The following is a 21007-nucleotide window of genomic DNA, read 5'->3' as shown; positions in this document are numbered from 1 at the left end:
GCCAATGTCTTATTGTGCCAATAAGCACGACCACGCGCTAGGCTGAGTGTGGTACGGCTTAGAGGGGGTGTTCATTACGGCCTGGTTGCCGGCACTTTTCTCACCCGGCGGCACGATTAGACGGAGGATGATCCGGCTCAGGTGAATTCGACTCGGCATTGCACTGTCTTTCCTGTCGACTCCTACAAACAGTAGTCGGCCGTCTCCATTCCTCAAGCCCCGGTTCTTCTCATTTCCACATACCGAAGGGTTTGATACCAGCGCGCCGGGGATTCGGTATAAGGGGCCGTTTCAGCGTCCAGGCGGGTACTGGTGGGGTGGCTTATGAAGTCGCAACTCGCCCTCACTTTTTGGAACGGGTGGCCATCGCTTGCGGTGGCTGCCTTGGGCTACGAAAGCGTCCAAACCTCCCCGTGGTGTAGCCTGGGTAATGCGAATATGGACGCAAATCAACAGGTACGTAAAACGATTATTTGACAGAGTCTAATTTTTTCTTTTTTTTAGGTGGAAGCGCGGCGACAGGAGCTCAAGAAATCGAAGACGGAACGATTTAGCGGCGAAAGTGGCTCAATAAATGGAAGACGGAATGACTTTTAGGCGGAAATGTGGCGAAATTCGCTCAAGAAATGGAAGAACAATCGACGTTGGATTTGGGGCACTTTTTCTAGCTCTTTTTTAGGTGGAAACGTGACGAGTGGGGCTCAAGAAGTGTAAGCACGGCTAAAAGGAGCTCAAGAAATGGAAGACGGAACCACTTAGGCGGCGAAAGTACGAGGAAATGGAAGACGGAACGATCAACGTCGGATTTTAGGCACTGTTCTCCTTTTTCGGTGAAAAAGCGACGAGTGGGGCTTAAGAAATCGAAGACAGAACGATGTAGAATTGCATGCTACGTTTTTTTCTCTACGGTACAAAATAAAATGTCGTAGAAGACTCCATGATGGCTCCTCCGCATCATTCTTCGAGGCAACAAGAGGCAAACTCCTATTCTAACGAGTAAAAGCGAACGCGCTTCGAGCAATGGCCTCGAAAAGTCGCTGAATACCGCAAGAAGAAATCTAGGCAGTGTCTGCAAACCCGGATAACGCTAGAGACCCTCGACTATATATAGAAGTGAATGGAAATTCTCCATGTGGTAGTCCAGTATAATTTTATACAACTAAAATGCGAAAAGAACGAAAGTCATCATTGAACTAAAGTACGGTAGACTGGAAAGGAAAAATCAACTACAGTTTCTCTAAATCAAACCATAGTCATTTTAAACACACAAGAAAAAAAAGTCACATAGACACAATGGAATAATCGTAAAGTAATCTAGAAACGACCATTGGCGGGACCAGCTCCCAGGGTTACCCTTCGAACTGGCGAAGGCGCGGGAGTTCCCGCACTAGAACTATCAGTCAAATAATCTTCAATGTCACTTGTGTCTGGACTTCCTTGTTCTCGAATCGAGGAGGAGGACGGGGGCGTGTCCAATTGTATTGGAATTCCTGTCTTGGGAGGGGGATTGAGTAGGAAAGCTTGAATGCTTTCCGCAATGCGTTTAAATCGACGTGACGAACCTTATACCATAATACCCAGGTTGTGAAGAAAAAAGGATTAATAATTTTAATTATTTATCTCTCACCGCTACTAAGTTTCATTGTTATCGTGTGTATGTTCGACTTGGGTTCGCAATGGATTCCGATTGTGAGACGAAATTTTACGGCCTTGCTGAAAAAAGGCCGACGCTTTCCTTTATCTACGTCAAATAATAGGAATAATAATAATATTAAATAATCAATTATTTTTTCTACTTTTTAGGCTTGAGTATTTCAGCTCAAATTCCGTATTCGAGACAACAGTGTGATGAACGTTTAGAGCCTGATAATTAAATAAATAAATAAATAAATTGATATACCAAGTATTGTGGCAGTATGTACCAATAATGTCCTGACTATGTCCGCTTTCAAAACGCTAAATTTCTTCTCTTTCACCACCATAAAAATCTAATTCAAAAGATTATCTCTATACTTCGTATTTCAAAATATTGATTATATATACTTCCTGACGATCGTGTTTCAATAGATTGGTAAACCATGATCTCTTTATACTGAGCAAATGATGATTATGAGCTACAATGTATGCCAAAGGGAACTTACAGTGTTTCATCAGCGCCTTGACTTCCCGTTTCGCTATCTGAGTCCTGAACTAAGCAACAAAAATACATTTTCTAATTAACTATGTATTTATTGCTATTATTACCTTGCGAGAATTTTTTGCGGTGGAATTTCGGCGATTCGAAAACTCGTCTAAAAGTGAATTTTTTCTTGACAAAACTTCCCTCATGGGAAGAAGTCGTCGTAGGAGATGGAGAAGCCACAGCTTCAGAACCCGTATCAGCAGGCTTGGATGCACTACGCAAACAAATATACAAAAATACAAAAAATGACCCAAATAACATTACACAGAAAATATTTCGGAATCAGCAGAAACTTCGCGCGATTCTGCCAATGATGATGCGTCTGGGGCAGGGGACTTCTTTTCCCTTTCTTTTTCTTTAGCCGCAATTCGACTATGTATATGTATTTAATCTCCTAGCTATGCCATCCAATCTAATCTAATAATAATAATAAATAACCTTCTGATTGGTGAATTTGGCGGTTGATAGGAAATTTTTCGGAAGCGATGCCGACTTTGCTGGGGCGTCACATACGCGGGAATTTGTTCGTCTTTGAAACTAGTTGTCGTTCGGGTCGTTCGTCTCAACGCGGACGGTGTCCCGTATATTCCGATTTTTCTCTGCGGAAGTGGCGTCGTGTCGACGCGTTTTCGGGGACGATCTAATAGCAAATAATTATATATTAATTATTTATTTATTTAATTATTTTTACTTGTGTCTGAGTCTTCATCCGGGTTGTCGCTGTCGTCATCGTTACAGGGTTGCGCTTCTTTGCGTTTTTGTAGCAAAAAGTAGATGACTTTTTCGATATTGTGACTATTTGAGAAAATGCGTGGAAATAGTTTAGTGATGCATCTGACTTTATTTGCATACTTTCGGCTCAGAAGACGATGGACGAGTTCTCCGCGAAATTTGAAGCATCCAAGACGAAGCATCGAGGCGAGAATGTCGCGATCGATGTCAGAACGATGTGCAATGACCGCAGTCTAATAAATAAGTATTAACATATAAGGAAATGTCTCTCCTCTTTCTCTCCGACCTGTACGGCGTCTTTGATTGGAATTTCCGGATCCAAATCGGGAGCAGATGTGCTACAATGTCAAATAATTAATAAATATTATATTTGATTTTTACAAACTGTAAGATCCAAGGGTGTTTCATTACGTCATTGATCTAATAATTAATGACGTCATCGTTATAGAAAGGATTGTGGTGGATAGTGTACTGTCATTCTCTTGTTGGCGTTCACGCAGATCATTCCCCGTATCAAGTGTTGCAGAGGTGCTGACAGACCGGAAGGCATATAGAAGTCTCCCACTTTGACCTAGACCCCATGAGGCCACGTGGAACGTGTCTCTATTAACCAATTAATTAATTAACTCTAGACCCACCTTTTCTAATAAAGCGCGCAAATTGCCCTGTCTATCATCAAAAGGAAGAGAACCCTTAAGAGACAATGAATAATCAAATTAATAAAATATATTGAATTTTTACTTACAACGACGAGTGCAAAGAGAATGACGCCACAGCTCCAAATGTCCGCCTTTCTGCCGTCATAACTAATTCCCTGCATAGCCAATTAAAAATTAAAATGCACATAGATTTATTTTTTCTGACCCGGATGACTTCGGGGCAGGCGTAGTGAGGAGATCCGCAACTCGTTTGCAACAAATCGTCTTCCAACTGGGAAAAGAGAATATAAAAATTAGCCAATAAAATTAAGTTGTAATACCTGTAATGAAGCCATTCCGAAATCAGCCACTTTAATTTTCTTTTCACTATCCAAGAGAAGATTTTCCGGTTTCAAATCCCTGTGACTGTAAAAACATAGGGAAAAAATAATTATTTATTATTCAAAGGGACTTACACTATGCAGTGGGCGTGGCAAAAATCTACAGCAGATAAAATTTGCCGAAAAAACTGCCTAGCCTAAAATCAATAATTAAAATATTTAATTAATTATTATTGTTTTATGTCTACCTCTCTTTCTGACAGTCTTCCCTTTTGAACGAGATAATCAAATAATTCTCCACCAGTCACGTGCTCCAATATCAAATACCTTAATAAAATGATTGATTAATTAATCGAAGTAGAAAAAGGAGCACCCATACAAGTGCGTAGCATTTTCGTAAACGTCGAATAGTCCAAGTACGTGCGGATGATCAATGAGTTTCATTATAGCAATTTCTCTTTCCACCTGTAAATAGCGCGCTATAACAGCGAGAAAAGACTGATCCCGAAGTGGGCGTGGCGGAAGTGAACCGAATTGGGGAAACGATCGGCCCCCGATCCGGTTCCACGCAATGGTTCTCCCAATTTGGCCGAAGGATTCTCGGCCACGCCCCTTCCGTGCAATCGCATCGAAATCTTGCCTTTTTCAGTATACTTTCGCTGAGCTGTCGCTTGTTGATCGTCTTTATTGCGACCGTTTGACCGGTGGCGCAATGCGTGCCGAGTTTAACGTGCCCTACGCGGCGCGAGAAGGAGGAAAATCGTCGTTTTTCGACGGTGGGCGTTTCGACGAGTCGCTTCTTACCGGTTTGCCCCTTTCCCAGCGTTCGCCCGACGACGTAGGGACCCACCGATCGCGAACCGACGTCGCTGACGTCCATAGCGAGGCGATTAGAGCTGCGTTGGCAAATGATTTGACCGAGAACAGGGATAGATCATTGTCCCATGCAATGGTTCAATGACCCGGATTTAATTAGATCAGTCACTCCACGAGGTATGGGCATTTAGTCAATTAGAGGTGCCAGCCAGCCGTTCCTACTTGCGCTCAATCATCCCTTTACTGGCTAGCGCACACAAAAAACTCAAACAAAAAACACACAAAAAAAATAATAGAGTAATTATTTTCTAGCGTTGATACGAGCCAGTCTTTCCTTCAACGCGGCTAAACTGGTTGTCGAAGCAACGCGACTCTGTGACCTCGACGACGAAGAAACAGGCAGAGAAGAGGAAGGCTTGACCGCCACAGCAATAATAGGCGCATCAGGCTCATCCTAGAAAAATTAAAAACTAGGTCTTTTTTAACGAAAAAATTGCGTTATTATGTACCTCATCTTCGCTACTAGGCGCTGAATCTGAAGACGAAAGAACGGTGATAGGTGTAGAGACTTTAAGGCCTAATTCCTTTTCTTTAATTTCATTCTAATGTGACAATGAATTAGCCTGAATTTTCTCATGAGACTAGTCTTACCAGACGATTCATTCTCGCTCGAAGATCCTTCAAGCAAGTCTTGTACTCTTCGAGAGTGGCTAGAAGAGAGAAAAGCGTCAAACAAGAATTTCTAAAAACACAGTTCCCTTACTAGTATCTTCAAAGTCAGTCTCTACTAAAAAAGAACGAATATTGAGTGAGATTTAAAAATAACTAAAACTAGAGCACCTCTTTTACGTTCTGCAGCGCCTTGTCTAATATCCAAACAGCGGAGAATATATGTCTTATAGTAGGGCGAGCCTCTGTCCAGAAATTTATTAATGTCCACTTCAGGATGGGACGTCAAAAAGTCGTGCAATTCATCCAGTCCCTGCAAAATATTTTTAAAAAAGATTCATTGTTTGAAATTCACGCTCACCTCCTTCTCGTTCTCGGGTGATGAAATTCTGGCGAATATTTCGCTCAACTTCTGATTGGATGCCGGTGTAATTGTATCCTTTCGTCTCTGCTGCAAAGGCGAGTCCGAGGCTGAGGCTGAGACTTTCTCGACTGCAGTGGGAGCTATTTTTCTGCTATGTTTCTCAAGCTCTCGAGTTATGTATCTGTATACATCAGTCTCCGTGGCGTTGGGAATTAATCCCAAGCAATCAAGTATCTGGAAAAGGAATTGGGCGGCGATTTTTATTTGATTCTTTTAGACTTACTGCGTCGCTCTTGCGATTGACGAGAATGTGTAGGAGAGTTTTGACGGTTCGAAGAGGCGTGTCTTCGCGATGAGAAGCCCAAGCGGAGGGCGGATGACGAGAGAGAAACGAATGGCAATCAAGCAGAACGTGACTCACGTCGACGTCAGCTGTTCCCTTGTCCAAAATCTTCGTCAATCTCCACGTACACTGAGACGAAAAAATTCGAAATAGATTAGAGGAATTTGAGGTTTACTTTCATGACGAGTTGGAGAAGCTTTGGATTTCCGCCTCCTTCTAATCTTGACATTTCCGTTAGAAGTTGCAACAGGGCACTTGAGAAAGAAAGAAAGAAAGAAAAAACGCATATTTCATCATTTTATGACGTCAGGTTAGGAACTTACCTGAAGCAATTCGTTGGATTGGAAGTGGTGACGATTTGCAGGACAATGGCGTTTAGATTTCGGACTATTTGAGCGGAATCTTTTAATTCCAATAGGCCCTTGTCCAGGATGAGAGTCAAAAGACAACGAAACAGATCGCGAAGAACGCCAGGCGACACTCTCTGAGCCAACAACGCCACGTGAAAAAACTAAAAATAAAAAATAAAAAACATGCATTCATTAATTAAATTATAACCTGAGTGATGATGTTGATTAGATATTTCAAAAGATTCAAAGTCTAAATAAATAAAAATAGGATTTCTCGTAGATAATTGATTAATTAATTAATTAATTACTTGACGAGATTCCGAATTTTTTCGCGAAGGGAGATGAGCGCTCATTGCGACGTGCACTTGAAGATTAATAGCGCAGATTAACTGATCCACGTGATTGGCGATGTAGCCAAAATTCTCCTTCTCCTTCAAAAGTTTCTGCAACTATAAAAAAAACCCACATGTATTAATTTAAGAACGTTGCCCCCCCCTCCGGAGAATTTTCGTACCGTTTTCAATGCAGACACGCTCGTCTGCACATCGTGGCTTGATATTTGGGATATGACAAGGTCAAGAGCTTGAGCCAGATGTGGAGGCGTTTTTTCCACGGATAATCCTTCATCTGATGATGCTGTTGGGGCTGCAGTTGATGATGATGACGACGATGTTGGGGCTCCTGATGATAACATTGCTTCTGTTTCTTTTATTAAATGAGATAAATCCATGGTTTTTGGTTCCGGGACTTCAGGATAATGCCGTCTTCATTAATTAATTAAAAAATAAGACGCGTCTATATTGAGATTTTTCTAATTTTCCTACCTAGGTGGTAATTTGATTTCCGGAAGATTTAGGTAATCTTGATCTCGGTGCCTTGGAGGTGGAATTTCCGGCAATCCCTCCATCAAATCGTCAGGAATGCCGCCCAAATCCCATCCCCAATCAACTTTCTTCGTCGCAACATTCGGTTTCAATTCGTTATCAACAACCTGAAGTAAGTATCAACTACTAGAACGTAGAACGTATTTCTTCTCGACTGACCTTTTGATGAGATTTCGTTGGTTTTTTCTCCATAGCAACCTCAGTGACGTCCGTAGCAGAGGACGACGTTCCGGCAACGCGTTTCACTCTCTCCTCCAATAGACTGATATCCTTTTCGGATAAATTCCCCGCCATTTTATACATCTTTTCGCCTTCGAATCGATAGACTTCGACGAGAGCGTTGAGAGCTGCTGATCTCACGGCGCTATCCCGGTCTGATATGTTGGAAGCAATGAACGCTATTCCGCCCTTGGAAGGACAAATCGAAACAGTGTAGCGCGCAATCAAATGACCCATCTCCTCAAGACATTCTAAGGAGAAAAAATAAAGAGATATTGACGTCATTTTTCTTATTTTTACCTGTTCTCTGTCGAGAATTCTTCGCTTTGACTCCTTCGCTGACGTAAACGTAGACTTTGGGCGCGGGATAGATGTTGCAAGAGCGGCGCATTAGATCTCGAACTTGCTTACGAACGACATCCTTGGGATCACCAACCTAAAGCGAAATAATAGCCACAGCGATTTCCTATGTGTCTTTATACCTTCATGACGAGACAAGGAAGAAAAGCCGACGCTTCTAAGTCGTGAAGAGCATAGTCCCAGTCCGAGAGCAAGCCAAAAAGAGAATCCAAGTACTCAAGACACTTGATTAGAACAGTGGTATTCTTCTCGAAGAATCGCAACGTAATCCACTTGAGAATCAAATCGAGAGACGAGACGACGATCGTTTGGTTTTCCGGGGAAACGGTGAATTCGGCCAACATTTCGAGTGCCGTTAAATGACGTTTGAAATCGACGTGAAAAAGATTTTCGTGGAGCGTTGATGACGTGCAGGATTGAAGCGAATCTTTTAATTGGTCGACGCATTCGTCACGTGGCGCTTGGGACGCTTGGAAATTCCACTTGAAAATCTTCAACGATTCTTCGTCGCGAAAACGCTTCTCTTTGTTGCTAGGCAGCAAGGGAGGACCCGTTTCTTCAGATACCTCCTTTTTCTTCGACGTCGTGGGAAGAGAAGCTTTGCTTCGAGAAGAACTAATCTAATATAGAAACGATATTCGATTAAAGGGAATGTTTATTGTTTTTTTGTGCCTTTGTTTTGCTTGGTTTGGAGGAAGGAGGAGGAGCGCTTGTCTCCTTTTCCTTTGTCTTTTTTTCGACTCCTGATGCTTGCCTCCATTTCTCCACCATACCCATGACGTTTTGTTTTGATGACGCTGTCCCTAATTTCTCCGCTGCTCTCGTAATGCCATTCACTCCCACGTGGCGTATAATCGTTCCTAGCATTGCCTGCGCTTTCTTTCTCACGTCGGCACTCCGATCTTCGAGGCAGACGACGAAGGGAAAAGCAACGAGACTCAAATCGAATTTAGTACCCGAAGCACCGCCCAGTTTCTCTTCGAGCCAATCGAGCAAAGTGGAGCGAAGAAACGGGTTATCCGTCGCTAGAGCAGTGGAAAGAATTTCCGTTTCGAGAAAAGGAACGAGACCAATTTCGTTGTAGAACGAATTCAAGCAAGAGACGGCAGAAGCGCGTTGCTGGGGCTAAAACAAAAGAATAAAAAGAGAGTCTAAATATTAGATTTTCTTACTTTGGAGTCGGCTAGGACGCCGAGTATTGGCGCGCCCCAGTGGCGAAGATACTTCGCTACCGGTGCGCCCATCGCCGCGGCAATGTTTCCCAACATTCCCAAAACAATAACAACCTTAGGGAAGGGTTTCAACTTCGCTCCAAGTATTTTCTCATGTTCTGGCTTACCAAATTTTTATTTGAGTCGCTGAGTCGTGCTTTCAAAGCGCCGGGGAGTTCTCCCAGGGGAGGTAGAATGAATTTCGCTTCAGAAATGATATCGCTGACCTAAACGAAAACGAAAATTCATATCCTCTTTAGGAAAAAAAAAATCTCTGACCTTTTGTAAAGCTTCTCCTCTCACTTTCCAGTTCTTGTCTCCCAGTTCTTTGATGAGAGCTCCCTTTAGTTTGCCGCCAACGTCAACGCGTGGGATCATATCCGAAACGTTGACAGTGACGGCTTCTTGTTGCTCTTCGCTTTCCGTATCGTCGTCTCCTCCGGATTCTGGGGCTCCACGCGACGGTTTCGGCGGTTTCTCGCCCGAATTCTTTTCAAATTGAGCATCAATTTGAGCCAATAGAGCCGGCTTCTCATCCTCAAAGAAAACCCGAACTGGAGCACCAACATAGAGATGAAAAACCCCAAGAAGACCAATAGCAGACGCCCGAACAGCCTAGAATAAAAAAAATTAAAAAATACATTTTTTCTTTTATTCAATTACGGGATTCGTTTGCTGCAACATTGTCTTGACGTGATCAATATGAGGCTTGAGATTGATCTTGAAACCAAACGCTTTGATGGACTCTCCAAGCCACACCATAGATTCAGACAGAACTTTGGGATTCTTCTGTCCACAGGCATGCTTGCAAACCTATGTCCCGCCCCTAGATGGTTACCTATTCGCTATAGATGTCTTCTCCCTACCTGTGTTGATACGTAGTTCAATGAGGTTGCCTCTGCGGAGGCGTTGAGAGCTTCTGACGCTTCTCCTTTGATTTTTGTGTCGGCGAGTTTGTCAACGAGGCCGGAAATGGCTGCGGCAATGCTTCGCTTTCCGAAACCCTTTGCGTGGCTCGCTACGTAGGCGACTAGAGAAAATTTCAACTTCATCACCTAGGAGCGTTTTTGATTAATCTTGATTTTTTGTTCTAGTTTTTGTACTGTACTTGAAAATTGCTGTCTTTCCATCCAGGTTTCTTCCCAGCTAAAATGCTGATCATAACAAAGGGATTGATGTCGTCCATGGATTCAAGTTTCTACAAAAAAAAGGTTTAATTAAAGGATTTGTTTATGAAATGTGAGTCTGTCACCTTCTTGATCTCTTCACAAGCGGCGAGTCTCTCTTTCCAATTCGTGTTCTCCAACTGACTGACGAGATTCTCGCCCAAAATTTCAACAGCCTTCTCTTTCACCTCCTCGCTCTAATACACCACGTAAGAAACTAAGGATATTTTCTAAGTTCTTTGAGGGGGTAAACTTACAGACAATTCCGGTTCCAAAGGAACGGAAACTTCTTGAAATCCAGAAGCTCCTCCGCCTCCTTTCCCCTTTTTCGCCTTGGAAACAGTCGCTTTACTTTTACTACTTGCAGCTGCAGGCTTTTTAATCTAAAACGTCGTTTAATTAGTGGAGGTCTGAGGAACTAAAATGAATTCAGTTACGGGTGGCTTTGATGAAGGTGCTGTTGCCACTTTCTTCGTTGGTCCAGCTGGCTTGGCGCTTGGAGGCTTCACACTCTTTGATTTCGAAGAAGAATCCGGTTTGGGCGGAGCAGATTTTGCTGGAGCAGCAATCGCAACTTTCATTTCAACTTTACTTGAAGCCTCCATCACCTAAGTACAAAGAACAATTTTACGCATACATATAAGAATAGAATTTTAAAAAATGGTCTACGTCAATTTTAAGACTTACTTTTTCGCTTTTTGTTTTGTCTATTCCTTCCAAGTAAACGCTCATTCCTTTCTCTCCAACGATCTTTAGAATGACTCCGAGAGCTTCCGCCGCTGAATTACGCACGTCCGGATGTGTGTCATCCAATTTCTATCACAGCACATCAATCCAGGATATGTAGATCAAAATATTTGAAATTTACCGGAAGTAGTTTGGGACATATTCGCTTGACTGTTGCTTTGTTCATGACAGCTGGAGTGCAAAAGGTGAAACAGCGTGCGAGAAATGAACACGTCTCGCATTTGACGTTGGGATTCTTATTTTCCAGAAATGGGAAGACATCTTCCATCATTGCTTCCAAAGTAGTCTTTAAAAAGAAAAGAAAAAATGGTGTCAATGGCAAAATTTAAATTCAAGTACTTACGGTCTTGAAAAGGGAATCGGCTGCGTCTCTCAAGGCAACCACGACGCTCTGCTTCTTCTCTTTGAATTTTTCCAAAACTGCGGTGATGACGTTGCTTGTAAAAGCGGAAAATCGTTTCTTGAGTCCCTTGGCTAAGCCTGCGACGCACTTTGCTGCAACTATGACAACCATTACGTTGCTGTCTTTCAATATAACCTATAAGAAATTATTAAAAGTAGACAGACTTTCTTTCTTGCATATTACGTGATGAAGTGCTTTGACCAATTCGCCATAGTGATTGTCCACCATCTTCGGACTTTCGGCCAACGGAAGAAGGGCATCTAAAGCCTCCTTCCTTAACTTCCAGCTAGGAGAACCCTAAGCAAGCCCAAATTCTATTATAAAAAAAGACAATCAATATTTTCTTTACCATGTTTGTATAGAAGTCAGCTGGAAGTTTGGCTAGAACGTCAACCGGTTCAACAAATTCAAGAGGATCAATGTCAATTTCAGGTGTTGCTAAGGCAACAGCGGCGGCGGCAGCAGGCTCCCCAGTCCCTTCACTTTCTTTTTCTTCCGTTGTCTCTCCAGATTCAATGGCTGCTGCTTGTCTGGCTTGTTCGGAACGCGTAAAACGAGAAGGGCTGGGTGCATCGGATGGCAATGATTGCCACGTGTCTTCTAATTCTTTCAGTTGAACTGGTTTGATTTTCTGGATGCTTGGAAGAACTTTGTCTCGGATATAGGAAAAGATTTCAACAGTCAAAAGTTTGGACTAATTAAAGAGGCTAATTTGAAAAACGTATTTTTTAAATTTCAAACGTGTTTTCACCTGTTCTCTCACTCCCTTATCACTATGTTGAAATTGATTCTCAAGAACTTTTAGCACCGGTCTAATATTGAAGACCTTTACACCAAACTCACTACAAAAGATACATATATAATTTTTCATTTAATTATTTATTCCTTTACCTTATTGCTTGTGTTATTGTTTCCAAGCAACCAATGACAATTTTAGGCTGTTTGTTCTTTAGACCGGCCAAAAGTACTTCCTATGTATTAAGTGAAATTTTTGTTGATTTTTTCCGATTTTTTTTCTTACAATGACAGCATCTCCTTTTTCAATTTCGATGTACATTAGACAAATTTCGATTCCTTTGCTTCTAGTCTTAGCGCGCGCGTTCATACATTTCGTCACTACGCCATCGATGACGTCAGCGCAAACCCTATAAGGAAAAACTACGAGTTCCCCCAAAGAGGCCCCACCTCGAAAATTCGACTCACCGTCCGGCAGCGGACGCCTTTTTCACAAATTCGAGCGCCGCTTCGACGCCTTTCTCCTGCGCAAGCGCGTTCGAGTCGACGACGAACTTTTTCACTAATCCCATGTAGGGATTAAAAGCAGAGCTCGTTTCGCCGTCTTGGCTTCGAAAGAGGGTCAAGGCTTCGGCGTAGCCTTGGATTCGCACCTTGAAAAGCTGAGAAACGCGTCGAAAACGTCTCTCGATCGCCTATTTACGGTTTGTTTACCTTGTGCGCGACTTTTTCTTCCGTCGGGAGCTTCGAAAAGTCGTCTTCGTCGCCCATGTTCGCGGAAACTCGACGAGGAAAGAAGAATCGACGCAAAAACGATCTTCAGAGAATTTCAAATAGAACGCGCATGCACCGAAGAACACGTGATGTAATTGCACGACAACGCCCGTAGAAGATCTCACGTGATGCCGATACTAATAATTATATTTCACAGAAGTAGAATACGGGCTATAGAAGCAACTATAATAAGTATGTTACCATATATGAGCTCTGCTGAGGATGAGAAAAACGGGAAAAAGAAGTCTTCTGGAAGTTTAGCTCTAAGACTAAAGGGAGGTTTTGTCAGCTGACTCGGTGGCTGAGTGACGTCAATAAAAGCAACTGAAACAGAGAATTCTATCCACTGGGTCATCTCAGACAAACACGAAGGCCCAACACACTAAATAATTAATTCTAGTAAAAGTAATATTAATTGTATTTGCCTTTACTACCTTGAACTGGACGTCTTGGGTGATGTAGCTATATTGGGCCCCTACTAGCTGTGCCTGGGGATTGGTAATCGGTCCAGAGAGTGAATGTAAAAATTCAATATGCAATCCCACTGGAACATTAGCACAAAGACCAGATCCAGGCACAGCAACCTAGAAAAAAATCCCACTATAAATTAAAAAATATAATAAAGATTCTCTTTTACTGTTTTCTCTGGAGTTGGATTAAAAATAATCTGCACCCAATGAGATGCATTTAGTGGATCAGGATTTCCAAATATAGCAATGTGAGTAGGAAGGTCAGGTCCACGAAGTATAGACAACGCAATAGACTGAAGATAGTCACAAGACTCCGTCAAATTACGGTAAGTGACACTAGTACAATAGAAAATGCAAAATCAGCTGATACATTGTATTCTATATTACCTGATTAGACATCCTGTTCTGACGTCTTCCTTATATAATATAGGTTTTCTCTCCGCTATTTGGGTGCAATAGCCTGGAGGTTGTGCTGGAGAAGGAATAGTTAGCCAGTTGAGTGGATTGGAACTGAGTTCAATTCTTCCATTCACTGATTTTCCAGCAATAATTGGTTTTCCTATTACGTATCCAGGATTTCCGGATCTTGGTATTCCAGTCTCGTTTCCCGTACCGCTTTTTTCAAATCTTATTGAAAACTTTTGCTCAAATGATGACGTCACAGTTCCCAAGACAATCTGAGCAGTAGCAGAAAGAATTCCCTGAGTTGCATTGTGAAAGATGGCGTAAGAAATCTCCATAGCAACATTCCTACACGTTCCATTAGCAAACGTTGGCATGGAAATATCACAATCAACAGTGAGAAAATTCTCTGGCGTGACGCACAAAACTTTTTCTAATTCAATGCCAATTAATGCAACAGTGACGTTTTCAGTTTCAGAAGAAACGGTCACATTTTCTCCCACTCCACTGTGATACGTGAAATCATTATCATCAACGGAAGGAAGTCTTTTAATGTGAAATCCCTCAAAGTAGCTACTTGCTTTGAGACTTGGATTCTCAGTACACTCACTAAGCAATTCGTGAGCAAGATAACGAGTGCACGTAGCACTTGTATCACGCAGAAAACCAGCAATATTACCATCCTGACACAGTGCATCTCCACCCACAGCAATAGGAAGACCCAAAACGCTTGCAAATGACGAAGAAGAATACACTATTTGAATAGGATCACCAAACTAAAATAAATTATTAAAAACAATAATTTGAGTCATATCAATTATTACTGACTCTGTAGTAAAGTGAGTCAGATGTTGATGATGACACTTTATTTGGTGCATAGGATGTAGTGGATATCCGGGCTGAAAATTCTTCTTGAGTTGTTACGAGGTCAGGAGATATGAAGATATTTCTATTGGGATCTAGACGTCATTTTTTCGTCATAAAATCTTTAATTAGTGGAGGTTTTGCTCACTGTTATCTTTCTGCACACAGAATAAATTTGAGCTTGAAATTCTCTCGGTTGTATACTTTAAATTTGACGTCATTATAAGATAATCAGACACACAGATTCGACTAAGCGAGCTGAGAAAAATTATTAAATATATAGAATCTCTGATTTTGTGACGTACCGATTCACAGCGTCTGTGCAGTGCGTAAAAGTATCGATATCACCCGAAGTACAATCGGAGTCACAGCAGCAATTTGGCGTGCAAATTGGGGATGCACTCAAATCGCAGGAGCACGTGACCGATATCGCGTTCGAAGACTGAGCTGTCGGTAAACTGGAGGAGATAGTCGGACTAGGCGTGGTAGCAGCAACCGTAGTAATGTTTGTTTGTCCAGCAGAGCGAGAGACGATGCACAAAAGCGTACAGATCGCTCGCAATGAACGCATCTTTCGTTGCCTAGCGTCGCGTTAGAAGCAATTACGTCAGAGGGGATGGCTTGTGCGCGTTAAAGTGGTGACGTCGCGAACGCTGATTGGCCGACCGTTAGATCGGGCGATTTGAAACACCTCCGGCGTTCGTCTCGGCTTTGAAATCCAAAACGCCTTCTCATCGTCACCCAAACTATAAAATGACATCGAAAGAAGGTAGAAACCGCTTCGAAACGCCTAAAATTGTTCAAAATGTCGCGCAGGCGAGACACAAGCGAAAGAGCCGCTTCTCGATACGAGTCTGACGAGTATACAATGGCTCCAGGAACTCGAACCGACGAATCTCGTTACATCATCGCGCGACGCGTCTCAATCGGCGCCGAAACAAGCGGAGAAAAGCGAAGAAATGGAACCGATAGCAAAAAAGCCACGCCCCTCGTCGGAACAGCATACGGGATTGACGCCGCCTCATTGTCGCAAGCCGCCGTTCAGCTACGCAACATTGATCGCTTTTGCAATCAATAGCGATCCGGAAAAGAAAATGACACTGAGTCAAATTTACACGTGGATCGAAAATAATTTTCCGTTTTTCAAAACAGCGAAATCAGCGTGGAAAGTAAGTGTAAAAAATTAGGTCAATTAAAATAATTTTTTCCTATAGAATTCGATTCGTCACAATTTGTCTCTCCGCGAAACATTTGTGAAGGAAAAACGCTCGAATTTCGATCAAGGCAAAGGTTCATATTGGCGAATTGCACCCGGCGAAGAAGAGAAACTTCTTCGCACAACATTTCGTCAATTACGTCAGCATCAACTCTCCGCCCCTCCCACGCAACTCAATCCCCATCTCTTCGCTTCCATGACAACGAAATTTGCGCCTCTTCTTCCGAAGAACATTTTTTCTGGTATGTCTCACGTCGCTATTCCCGTATGCCTCAACATGGAAACGACGAGTCGTCCTCGACAACGCGTCATTCTTCCCAAGGGAGGACTTCCTCTTAATCCGGGACCTTGCACGAATACCCCACCGCGCGATCACATGATATCGGCTCCCCAATCGTTTATAAATGACCACGCCTACTCAAATTCTCCCATGCAATTGTTGGAGAATTCTCCCCTCATGAATGACCACGCCTACTTTTCTTCTGATGACGTCATGATGATAGATCAAAGAGATTCAGAATTATCTGATCTATTAGCTGACGTAGATGATGACGTATCGCCTTGTTCTCCTATTCCCTTTCACATTTCACCTGCGAAACTAAGTCCTTATTTTTTATCCCCGGATGTATCCCCTGATGAGAAACAAGAACTAGCTCCTCCCACCTTCTTTACTCCATTTAAAGATTTATTTATGTCTCTTCCGGGAACTCCGCTTCGATCCTCTGGGTTTACTCCTTTGAGTGGAGGATCGCCTCCCGATGGAGGGGGCTATGGGTCGCTAAGGGGACTAGGAATTTCCGGATTGACTCCATTGAAAAGGGATGACGCAATTAACTTAGATATGTCTGGTATTGATGGTTTTCTTGAAATGTCCTAATTCTACTGTTTCTCTTTGTTGCTAATCAACTATTAGTATTTGCCGGTAGTGGAGGGCAGAGCCTCGCGCGTTTTTTATATATGCATGAGCCTTGTTAGCTTTTTTCTATTAATCGTTTGAATATGATAAAGGGGAAAAAATTGCAATCAGTCTATTTCCGGTATATTGTCCAAGTCAAACCACGTTTTGATTCCGTGGCGATCCTTGGGAAATATCTGTCTTCCGTCAAAGAGACCAAACACTCCGCCAGTGTGAATGAATAGCACTTTCTTTCCCCTAAACCTCTCCGGACGAAGTCTCATCTCATTAATCATACCAAAAGCTGCTTTTCCTGTGTACGTCGGATCGAGCAGAATTCCCGTAGTCTTGGACACTGACGAAACAAAGTCTAATTCCTCGTCAGTAGAGAGCCCGTATCCTCTGCCTTTATACCCATCTATGACATCCAAGATGTCCTCTGCTTTATATTCATTCAACAAACCCAGCCCTCTCAACGTCTCGTTCACGTGACCATAAAAATAATTTTTATCATCACAAACGGCAACAGCGTGAACACCTAATCTATTTCCCGTCAGCTGATTGGCTACAGATAAGCCAGAAGCCGTTCCTCCGGAACCACATGCAAAAACAAGATCAGTATAGTCATCCGGGACACCTTGATTTAAAAGTTCTCGGAACGCCTCCACGTAACCCCAAAAACCGACTAAGTTCGATCCACCAATGGGGATCGGGTACGCTGTCACGTGACATCTATCTTTCAACTCTCGCGTCAAACGATCCATGCGAGGCTGTAAATCGCGCGCCTGGCTCGCTTTCAACGGTACGAGAAATATTTTCGCGCCGACCATGCGATCTAGGAGTAAGTTCCCGTCGAATTTGATGGAATTCGGATCGTTGGTCGGCGAGCGAAGAAAAAGATACGAATCCATGCCTAATTCGCGTGCGGCTATTGCCGTCGCTCGGCAGTGGTTCGATTGGAGGCCGCCGCACGTTATTACGGCCGTGCATTGCTTCTTTTTCGCGTCGGCGAGGAGAAATTCGAGTTTTCGTACTTTGTTTCCGCTTAGCGTGCTTCCCGTCATGTCGTCGCGTTTTATAGCGAGAGAAAATGGTGCGGGAGTCGTTGCGAGTTTCCATTCGTGGATGGGTGTATTCGTACGAGCTAGTGTGACGCGATGAGACGGGACTTGAGGAAGGAGGGCGGGGCCGATCCACGATGGAGGCTCGTACGGCACCAGGACTTTGTAATTGCAAGCGCTGAGGTAGAGAAATCGATAAGGAGTAGCATTTCCAATGCAAAACGAGATCGTATACCGCGCTAAAGAAGACATTGCGATGTAAGGAGGTTGATGCTAGCGCGCGTTATGGATTCTGTATTTCGTGATGTGAAACCTCGCTATTTTCTTCTCTATGGGTCTTCCAAAAGGTAAGAGCGACTTCAAATTTATTTCTCTGACTTTTCCTTTCAGTGGCAAGACGTCGCTTCTGTTTCAGCATTCTCTGAGACTAGCCGAACGAAATAAAAGAATTCTTTTCGTTTCTCCGACAAAAATCGACTCTCTTCCGCTTAAAAATTCATCTAAACCCCAACCATCGATGGCTTCACTGAGCAAAATTAAAATAATGTCTCCTTAATAAAAATGAGATTTTTATTAATTAAATATAATATAGATATCCTGAAGGACCTGAAGACTTAATCCGATATTTTACGGCTTTGCATACGCATCCTAAAGTGGCATTGCCTCATTCAATTATAATTGATGATATTGACTATTTTGTCTCATCACTCCACGTAAACATTAAGATTCTTTACTCTTTCTGTTGCTAATTTAATTAAATCAGGGTCACGAGAAGGTGTCTGCTTTAGCTAAGATCATTTCAATTGCAATTGACACAGCTGAGTTTGTTTCTAAGAGTCTGTAAGTCTCCTTAGAACTGACGTAGAAATTTTAATTAATTAATTAATTAATTAAGGGGTAGTGCTGTTGTTGCTGATGATGACCAGTGGGCAATTTTGACTGCATCTGTCAGTTCAAGTTTAGATGGTTAGAAAAGTAATTTCTAGTGGTACTTATTTAATTAATTAAGGTTCTTAAGGTTCTGGTCCTTTTCTGTCGTTTTATGGACGTTGGTTTTCCGTTGTGCTCAGAACAAAAAGTAGACTTTGTACATACACTGTTATCATATACTATGTACTACCATAGAAGACAATGATGAAGAAATGACGTATGAATTGTCGTGGAGCAATCCATCAGACGAATCAAGTATTTACGAACGAGTAGCGGGAAAATATAGAATAGGCAAAGACTACATAGAGTGGCTATAACTAATGAATCTATAATCCGGGAGTGCAATGATGAGATCACGCGAAGGGGAGTCGTCATTGTCAAGATCGGGGGCTGCGCAAGACGCCTCCAAAGAGTACGGCACCCTCATGTCTGTTTTATCGCCATCCGACACCGAAACGCCAAGCAAAGGGCGGCGCAGACTCGAATTGACGTCGTCGCGTGCCGTCGATGACGTCAGCGGACAGAAAAACGAAACGTACTTCGAAAAAAAGGTCGTCGTACCCGACTACCCGAACGGATGGTACGGATTCAGCTTTCGAAAGCTGTGGGCATTCACGGGGCCCGGTTTTCTAATGAGCATCGCCTATTTGGACCCGGGAAACATCGAATCGGACTTGCGATCGGGGGCGTTGGCCGGATTTAAGCTCATATGGCTTCTCTTGCTCGCTCACTGCATCGGACTTCTTCTCCAACGTCTCTCTGCGCGTCTCGGCGTCGTTTCGGGCAAACACATGGCTCAAATCAGTTACGCTATGTATCCCAAGATACCCCGTATAATCCTATGGCTTATGATCGAAATAGCGATTATTGGGAGCGATATGCAAGAAGTCATTGGAACGGCCATCGCTTTGAATCTTCTCTCGTCCGGACGAATACCCTTATATGGTGGCGTGTTGATAACAATCGTCGATACGTTTTTCTTTCTATTTTTGGATAAATACGGGCTACGAAAACTAGAAGTCTTCTTCGGATTTCTAATTACAATAATGGCAATAACATTTGGATACGAATACATAAAAGTTGATCCAAATCAAATTGACGTCATCAAAGGAGTATTTATTCCGTGGTGTTCTCATTGCAATTCCCAAGCAATAACCCAAGCCGTTGGAATCGTTGGAGCCGTTATTATGCCACATAACTTTTACCTTCATTCTGCTTTGGTTCGTTCACGTGAAGTCAATCGAAATACGCGTAAGGAAGTGAGCGAAGCGAATAAGTATTTCTTCATGGAATCCGGTATTGCTCTCTTTGTCTCCTTCGTTATTAATCTATTTGTCATGTGCGTTTTTGCGGCGGGTTTCTTTGGAAAAGCGGCTGGTGAAATCATTGACAAATGTCCGGCTATAAACAAGACTCTCACTTCACCCGTAGCCTATAACGACACGCTAGACGTTGATATCTACGTTGGAGGGCTTTTTCTCGGTTGTTTCTATGGACTACCAGCTCTTTATATATGGGCTGTGGGGATTCTAGCGTCAGGGCAAAGTTCTACAATGACTGGGACTTATGCTGGCCAATTTGCTATGGAAGGATTTCTCAATATTCGTTGGAAACGATGGAAGAGAGTTCTTTTGACGCGTTCTGTTGCAATATTGCCTACGGTTTTTGTGGCTGCCTTTTCCAATATAAATCGTCTTACTGGTATGAATGACGTTCTCAATGTTGTTCAGAGTTTGCAAATACCTTTTGCTTTGCTGCCTCTCTTGCATTTTACGTCGCATCCTGGGATAATGAAATCGTTTCAAAATGGGATTGGTATGAAAATTGCCGTATGGCTTCTTGGCTTTTGCATATTAGGAATAAATGTTTATTTTTCCATTGAAACGTTTCTGGCTATTTCTGTGACGTGGGGAAGAGTTCTTATTAGTCTATTGATGGCGATCTATGGCGTTTTTGTTCTCTATTTTATTACTGCTGCACTTGGGCTGCACCAGTATTGCCAAAAAAGTCAGATATTTCAGGATTTTATTGGAGCAAAAGCTGATTTTCATTCTGAAGATGATGATAATGATGAATTTCATGATCAAATAGTCTTGGTTAATGGGCAAGAGTCTGACTCCTCTGACATTTGATTATATAGGCAGGCAGGGGGTTTTTTAGTATGTATTGTGAGAGTCTGTGAAGCTATTTAACTATGTTTTATGTAGATCACGTGCGCCGCGCGTCGTGACGTAG

General features: G+C 42.7%; 6 protein-coding genes and 1 long non-coding RNA gene across 9 annotated transcripts; 3 read left to right on the top strand and 4 right to left on the bottom strand.

The window, feature by feature from the left end:
- Nucleotides 1–128: 128 nt before the first annotated feature.
- LOC136191061 (uncharacterized) lies at nucleotides 129–938 on the top strand. The gene is made up of 2 exons (XR_010670725.1): nucleotides 129–456; nucleotides 505–938. It is a non-coding gene; the product is annotated as an uncharacterized lncRNA (long non-coding RNA).
- Nucleotides 939–1131: 193 nt separating this feature from the next.
- Nucleotides 1132–4850, bottom strand: LOC136191303 (serine/threonine-protein kinase BRSK2-like). Its single transcript, XM_065979624.1, has 23 exons — nucleotides 4698–4850; nucleotides 4534–4628; nucleotides 4273–4358; nucleotides 4142–4220; nucleotides 4029–4090; nucleotides 3894–3978; nucleotides 3779–3844; nucleotides 3660–3728; nucleotides 3553–3606; nucleotides 3387–3485; nucleotides 3300–3334; nucleotides 3201–3252; nucleotides 3035–3147; nucleotides 2874–2977; nucleotides 2621–2822; nucleotides 2447–2554; nucleotides 2245–2396; nucleotides 2142–2190; nucleotides 2044–2092; nucleotides 1923–1988; nucleotides 1797–1863; nucleotides 1628–1741; nucleotides 1132–1562 (listed from the first exon to the last, which is right to left on the bottom strand). Exons 1-23 carry the CDS (start codon nucleotides 4771–4773, stop codon nucleotides 1315–1317), a joined length of 2130 nt encoding a protein of 709 aa, XP_065835696.1. The 5' UTR covers nucleotides 4774–4850; the 3' UTR covers nucleotides 1132–1314.
- Nucleotides 4851–4924: 74 nt separating this feature from the next.
- On the bottom strand, nucleotides 4925–13005 carry LOC136191300 (cytoskeleton-associated protein 5-like). 2 transcript variants are annotated; one of them, XM_065979621.1, is made up of 36 exons: nucleotides 12875–13005; nucleotides 12629–12822; nucleotides 12447–12570; nucleotides 12317–12396; nucleotides 12177–12267; nucleotides 11775–12119; nucleotides 11609–11722; nucleotides 11366–11560; nucleotides 11144–11308; nucleotides 10963–11091; nucleotides 10713–10883; nucleotides 10533–10658; nucleotides 10362–10472; nucleotides 10218–10307; nucleotides 9976–10164; nucleotides 9773–9922; nucleotides 9389–9724; nucleotides 9238–9336; nucleotides 9071–9184; nucleotides 8571–9023; nucleotides 8021–8518; nucleotides 7839–7974; nucleotides 7479–7789; nucleotides 7260–7426; nucleotides 6950–7199; nucleotides 6744–6884; nucleotides 6644–6685; nucleotides 6409–6596; nucleotides 6261–6339; nucleotides 6026–6214; nucleotides 5740–5976; nucleotides 5550–5691; nucleotides 5473–5496; nucleotides 5361–5419; nucleotides 5219–5311; nucleotides 4925–5163 (listed from the first exon to the last, which is right to left on the bottom strand). In XM_065979621.1, the coding sequence occupies exons 1-36, from the start codon at nucleotides 12929–12931 to the stop codon at nucleotides 5011–5013; spliced, it is 6042 nt and encodes a 2013-aa protein (XP_065835693.1). In that variant the 5' UTR covers nucleotides 12932–13005; the 3' UTR covers nucleotides 4925–5010. The 2 variants fall into 2 exon arrangements, with proteins under 2 accessions (XP_065835693.1, XP_065835694.1); XM_065979622.1 differs by having other exon boundaries at nucleotides 5473–5493.
- A 65-nt stretch (nucleotides 13006–13070) lies between these two features.
- On the bottom strand, nucleotides 13071–15245 carry LOC136191669 (tectonic-3-like). Its single transcript, XM_065980057.1, has 7 exons — nucleotides 14976–15245; nucleotides 14819–14928; nucleotides 14635–14765; nucleotides 13792–14582; nucleotides 13572–13740; nucleotides 13369–13518; nucleotides 13071–13316 (listed from the first exon to the last, which is right to left on the bottom strand). Exons 1-7 carry the CDS (start codon nucleotides 15239–15241, stop codon nucleotides 13086–13088), a joined length of 1848 nt encoding a protein of 615 aa, XP_065836129.1. The 5' UTR covers nucleotides 15242–15245; the 3' UTR covers nucleotides 13071–13085.
- Nucleotides 15246–15330: 85 nt separating this feature from the next.
- On the top strand, nucleotides 15331–16892 carry LOC136191042 (forkhead box protein K1-like). The gene is made up of 3 exons (XM_065979335.1): nucleotides 15331–15439; nucleotides 15487–15839; nucleotides 15885–16892. The coding sequence occupies exons 1-3, from the start codon at nucleotides 15424–15426 to the stop codon at nucleotides 16761–16763; spliced, it is 1248 nt and encodes a 415-aa protein (XP_065835407.1). The 5' UTR covers nucleotides 15331–15423; the 3' UTR covers nucleotides 16764–16892.
- Nucleotides 16851–18109, bottom strand: LOC136191043 (uncharacterized). The gene is made up of 2 exons (XM_065979336.1): nucleotides 18078–18109; nucleotides 16851–18020 (listed from the first exon to the last, which is right to left on the bottom strand). Exons 1-2 carry the CDS (start codon nucleotides 18092–18094, stop codon nucleotides 16910–16912), a joined length of 1128 nt encoding a protein of 375 aa, XP_065835408.1. The 5' UTR covers nucleotides 18095–18109; the 3' UTR covers nucleotides 16851–16909.
- Nucleotides 18110–18117: 8 nt separating this feature from the next.
- Nucleotides 18118–20981, top strand: LOC136191041 (natural resistance-associated macrophage protein 2-like). Of its 2 annotated transcripts, XM_065979334.1 has the most exons (8): nucleotides 18118–18189; nucleotides 18233–18388; nucleotides 18435–18555; nucleotides 18606–18682; nucleotides 18738–18808; nucleotides 18861–18920; nucleotides 18968–19027; nucleotides 19079–20981. In XM_065979334.1, the coding sequence occupies exon 8, from the start codon at nucleotides 19117–19119 to the stop codon at nucleotides 20902–20904; it is 1788 nt and encodes a 595-aa protein (XP_065835406.1). In that variant the 5' UTR covers nucleotides 18118–18189; nucleotides 18233–18388; nucleotides 18435–18555; nucleotides 18606–18682; nucleotides 18738–18808; nucleotides 18861–18920; nucleotides 18968–19027; nucleotides 19079–19116; the 3' UTR covers nucleotides 20905–20981. The 2 variants fall into 2 exon arrangements, with proteins under 2 accessions (XP_065835406.1, XP_065835405.1); XM_065979333.1 differs by having other exon boundaries at nucleotides 18968–20981.
- The last annotated feature ends 26 nt before the right edge of the window (nucleotides 20982–21007 follow it).

The sequence above is a fragment of the Oscarella lobularis genome, chromosome 9, assembly GCF_947507565.1.
Source record: "Oscarella lobularis chromosome 9, ooOscLobu1.1, whole genome shotgun sequence".
Taxonomy (NCBI): Eukaryota; Metazoa; Porifera; class Homoscleromorpha; order Homosclerophorida; family Oscarellidae; genus Oscarella; species Oscarella lobularis.
This window is presented reverse-complemented; position numbering and strand designations above follow the sequence as displayed.

Bases quoted from the DNA above. Each gene is read 5' to 3' on its own strand.
- LOC136191303 (XM_065979624.1), bottom strand. From the start codon at position 4,773: ATGGACGTCAGCGACGTCGGTTCGCGATCGGTGGGTCCCTACGTCGTC. The intron at 3,979-4,028 runs GTAAGTCCCTTT...ATGTTTTTACAG, and splicing joins TGCCACGCCCACTGCATAGT to TCACAGGGATTTGAAACCGG. The intron at 1,563-1,627 runs GTGAGAGATAAA...TTATGGTATAAG, and splicing joins AACAATGAAACTTAGTAGCG to GTTCGTCACGTCGATTTAAA.
- LOC136191300 (XM_065979621.1), bottom strand. From the start codon at position 12,931: ATGGGCGACGAAGACGACTTTTCGAAGCTCCCGACGGAAGAAAAAGTC. The intron at 7,200-7,259 runs GTAGGAAAATTA...TAATTAATGAAG, and splicing joins GAAATCAAATTACCACCTAG to ACGGCATTATCCTGAAGTCC. The intron at 5,977-6,025 runs GTAAGTCTAAAA...TTCCTTTTCCAG, and splicing joins TCAATCGCAAGAGCGACGCA to ATACTTGATTGCTTGGGATT.
- LOC136191669 (XM_065980057.1), bottom strand. From the start codon at position 15,241: ATGCGTTCATTGCGAGCGATCTGTACGCTTTTGTGCATCGTCTCTCGC. The intron at 14,766-14,818 runs GTGAGCAAAACC...AATGACGTCTAG, and splicing joins CTGTGTGCAGAAAGATAACA to ATCCCAATAGAAATATCTTC. The intron at 13,519-13,571 runs GTAAAAGAGAAT...ATTTTTTTCTAG, and splicing joins ATCCAACTCCAGAGAAAACA to GTTGCTGTGCCTGGATCTGG.
- LOC136191042 (XM_065979335.1), top strand. The intron at 15,840-15,884 runs GTAAGTGTAAAA...TTTTTCCTATAG, and splicing joins CAGCGAAATCAGCGTGGAAA to AATTCGATTCGTCACAATTT.
- LOC136191041 (XM_065979334.1), top strand. From the start codon at position 19,117: ATGATGAGATCACGCGAAGGGGAGTCGTCATTGTCAAGATCGGGGGCT.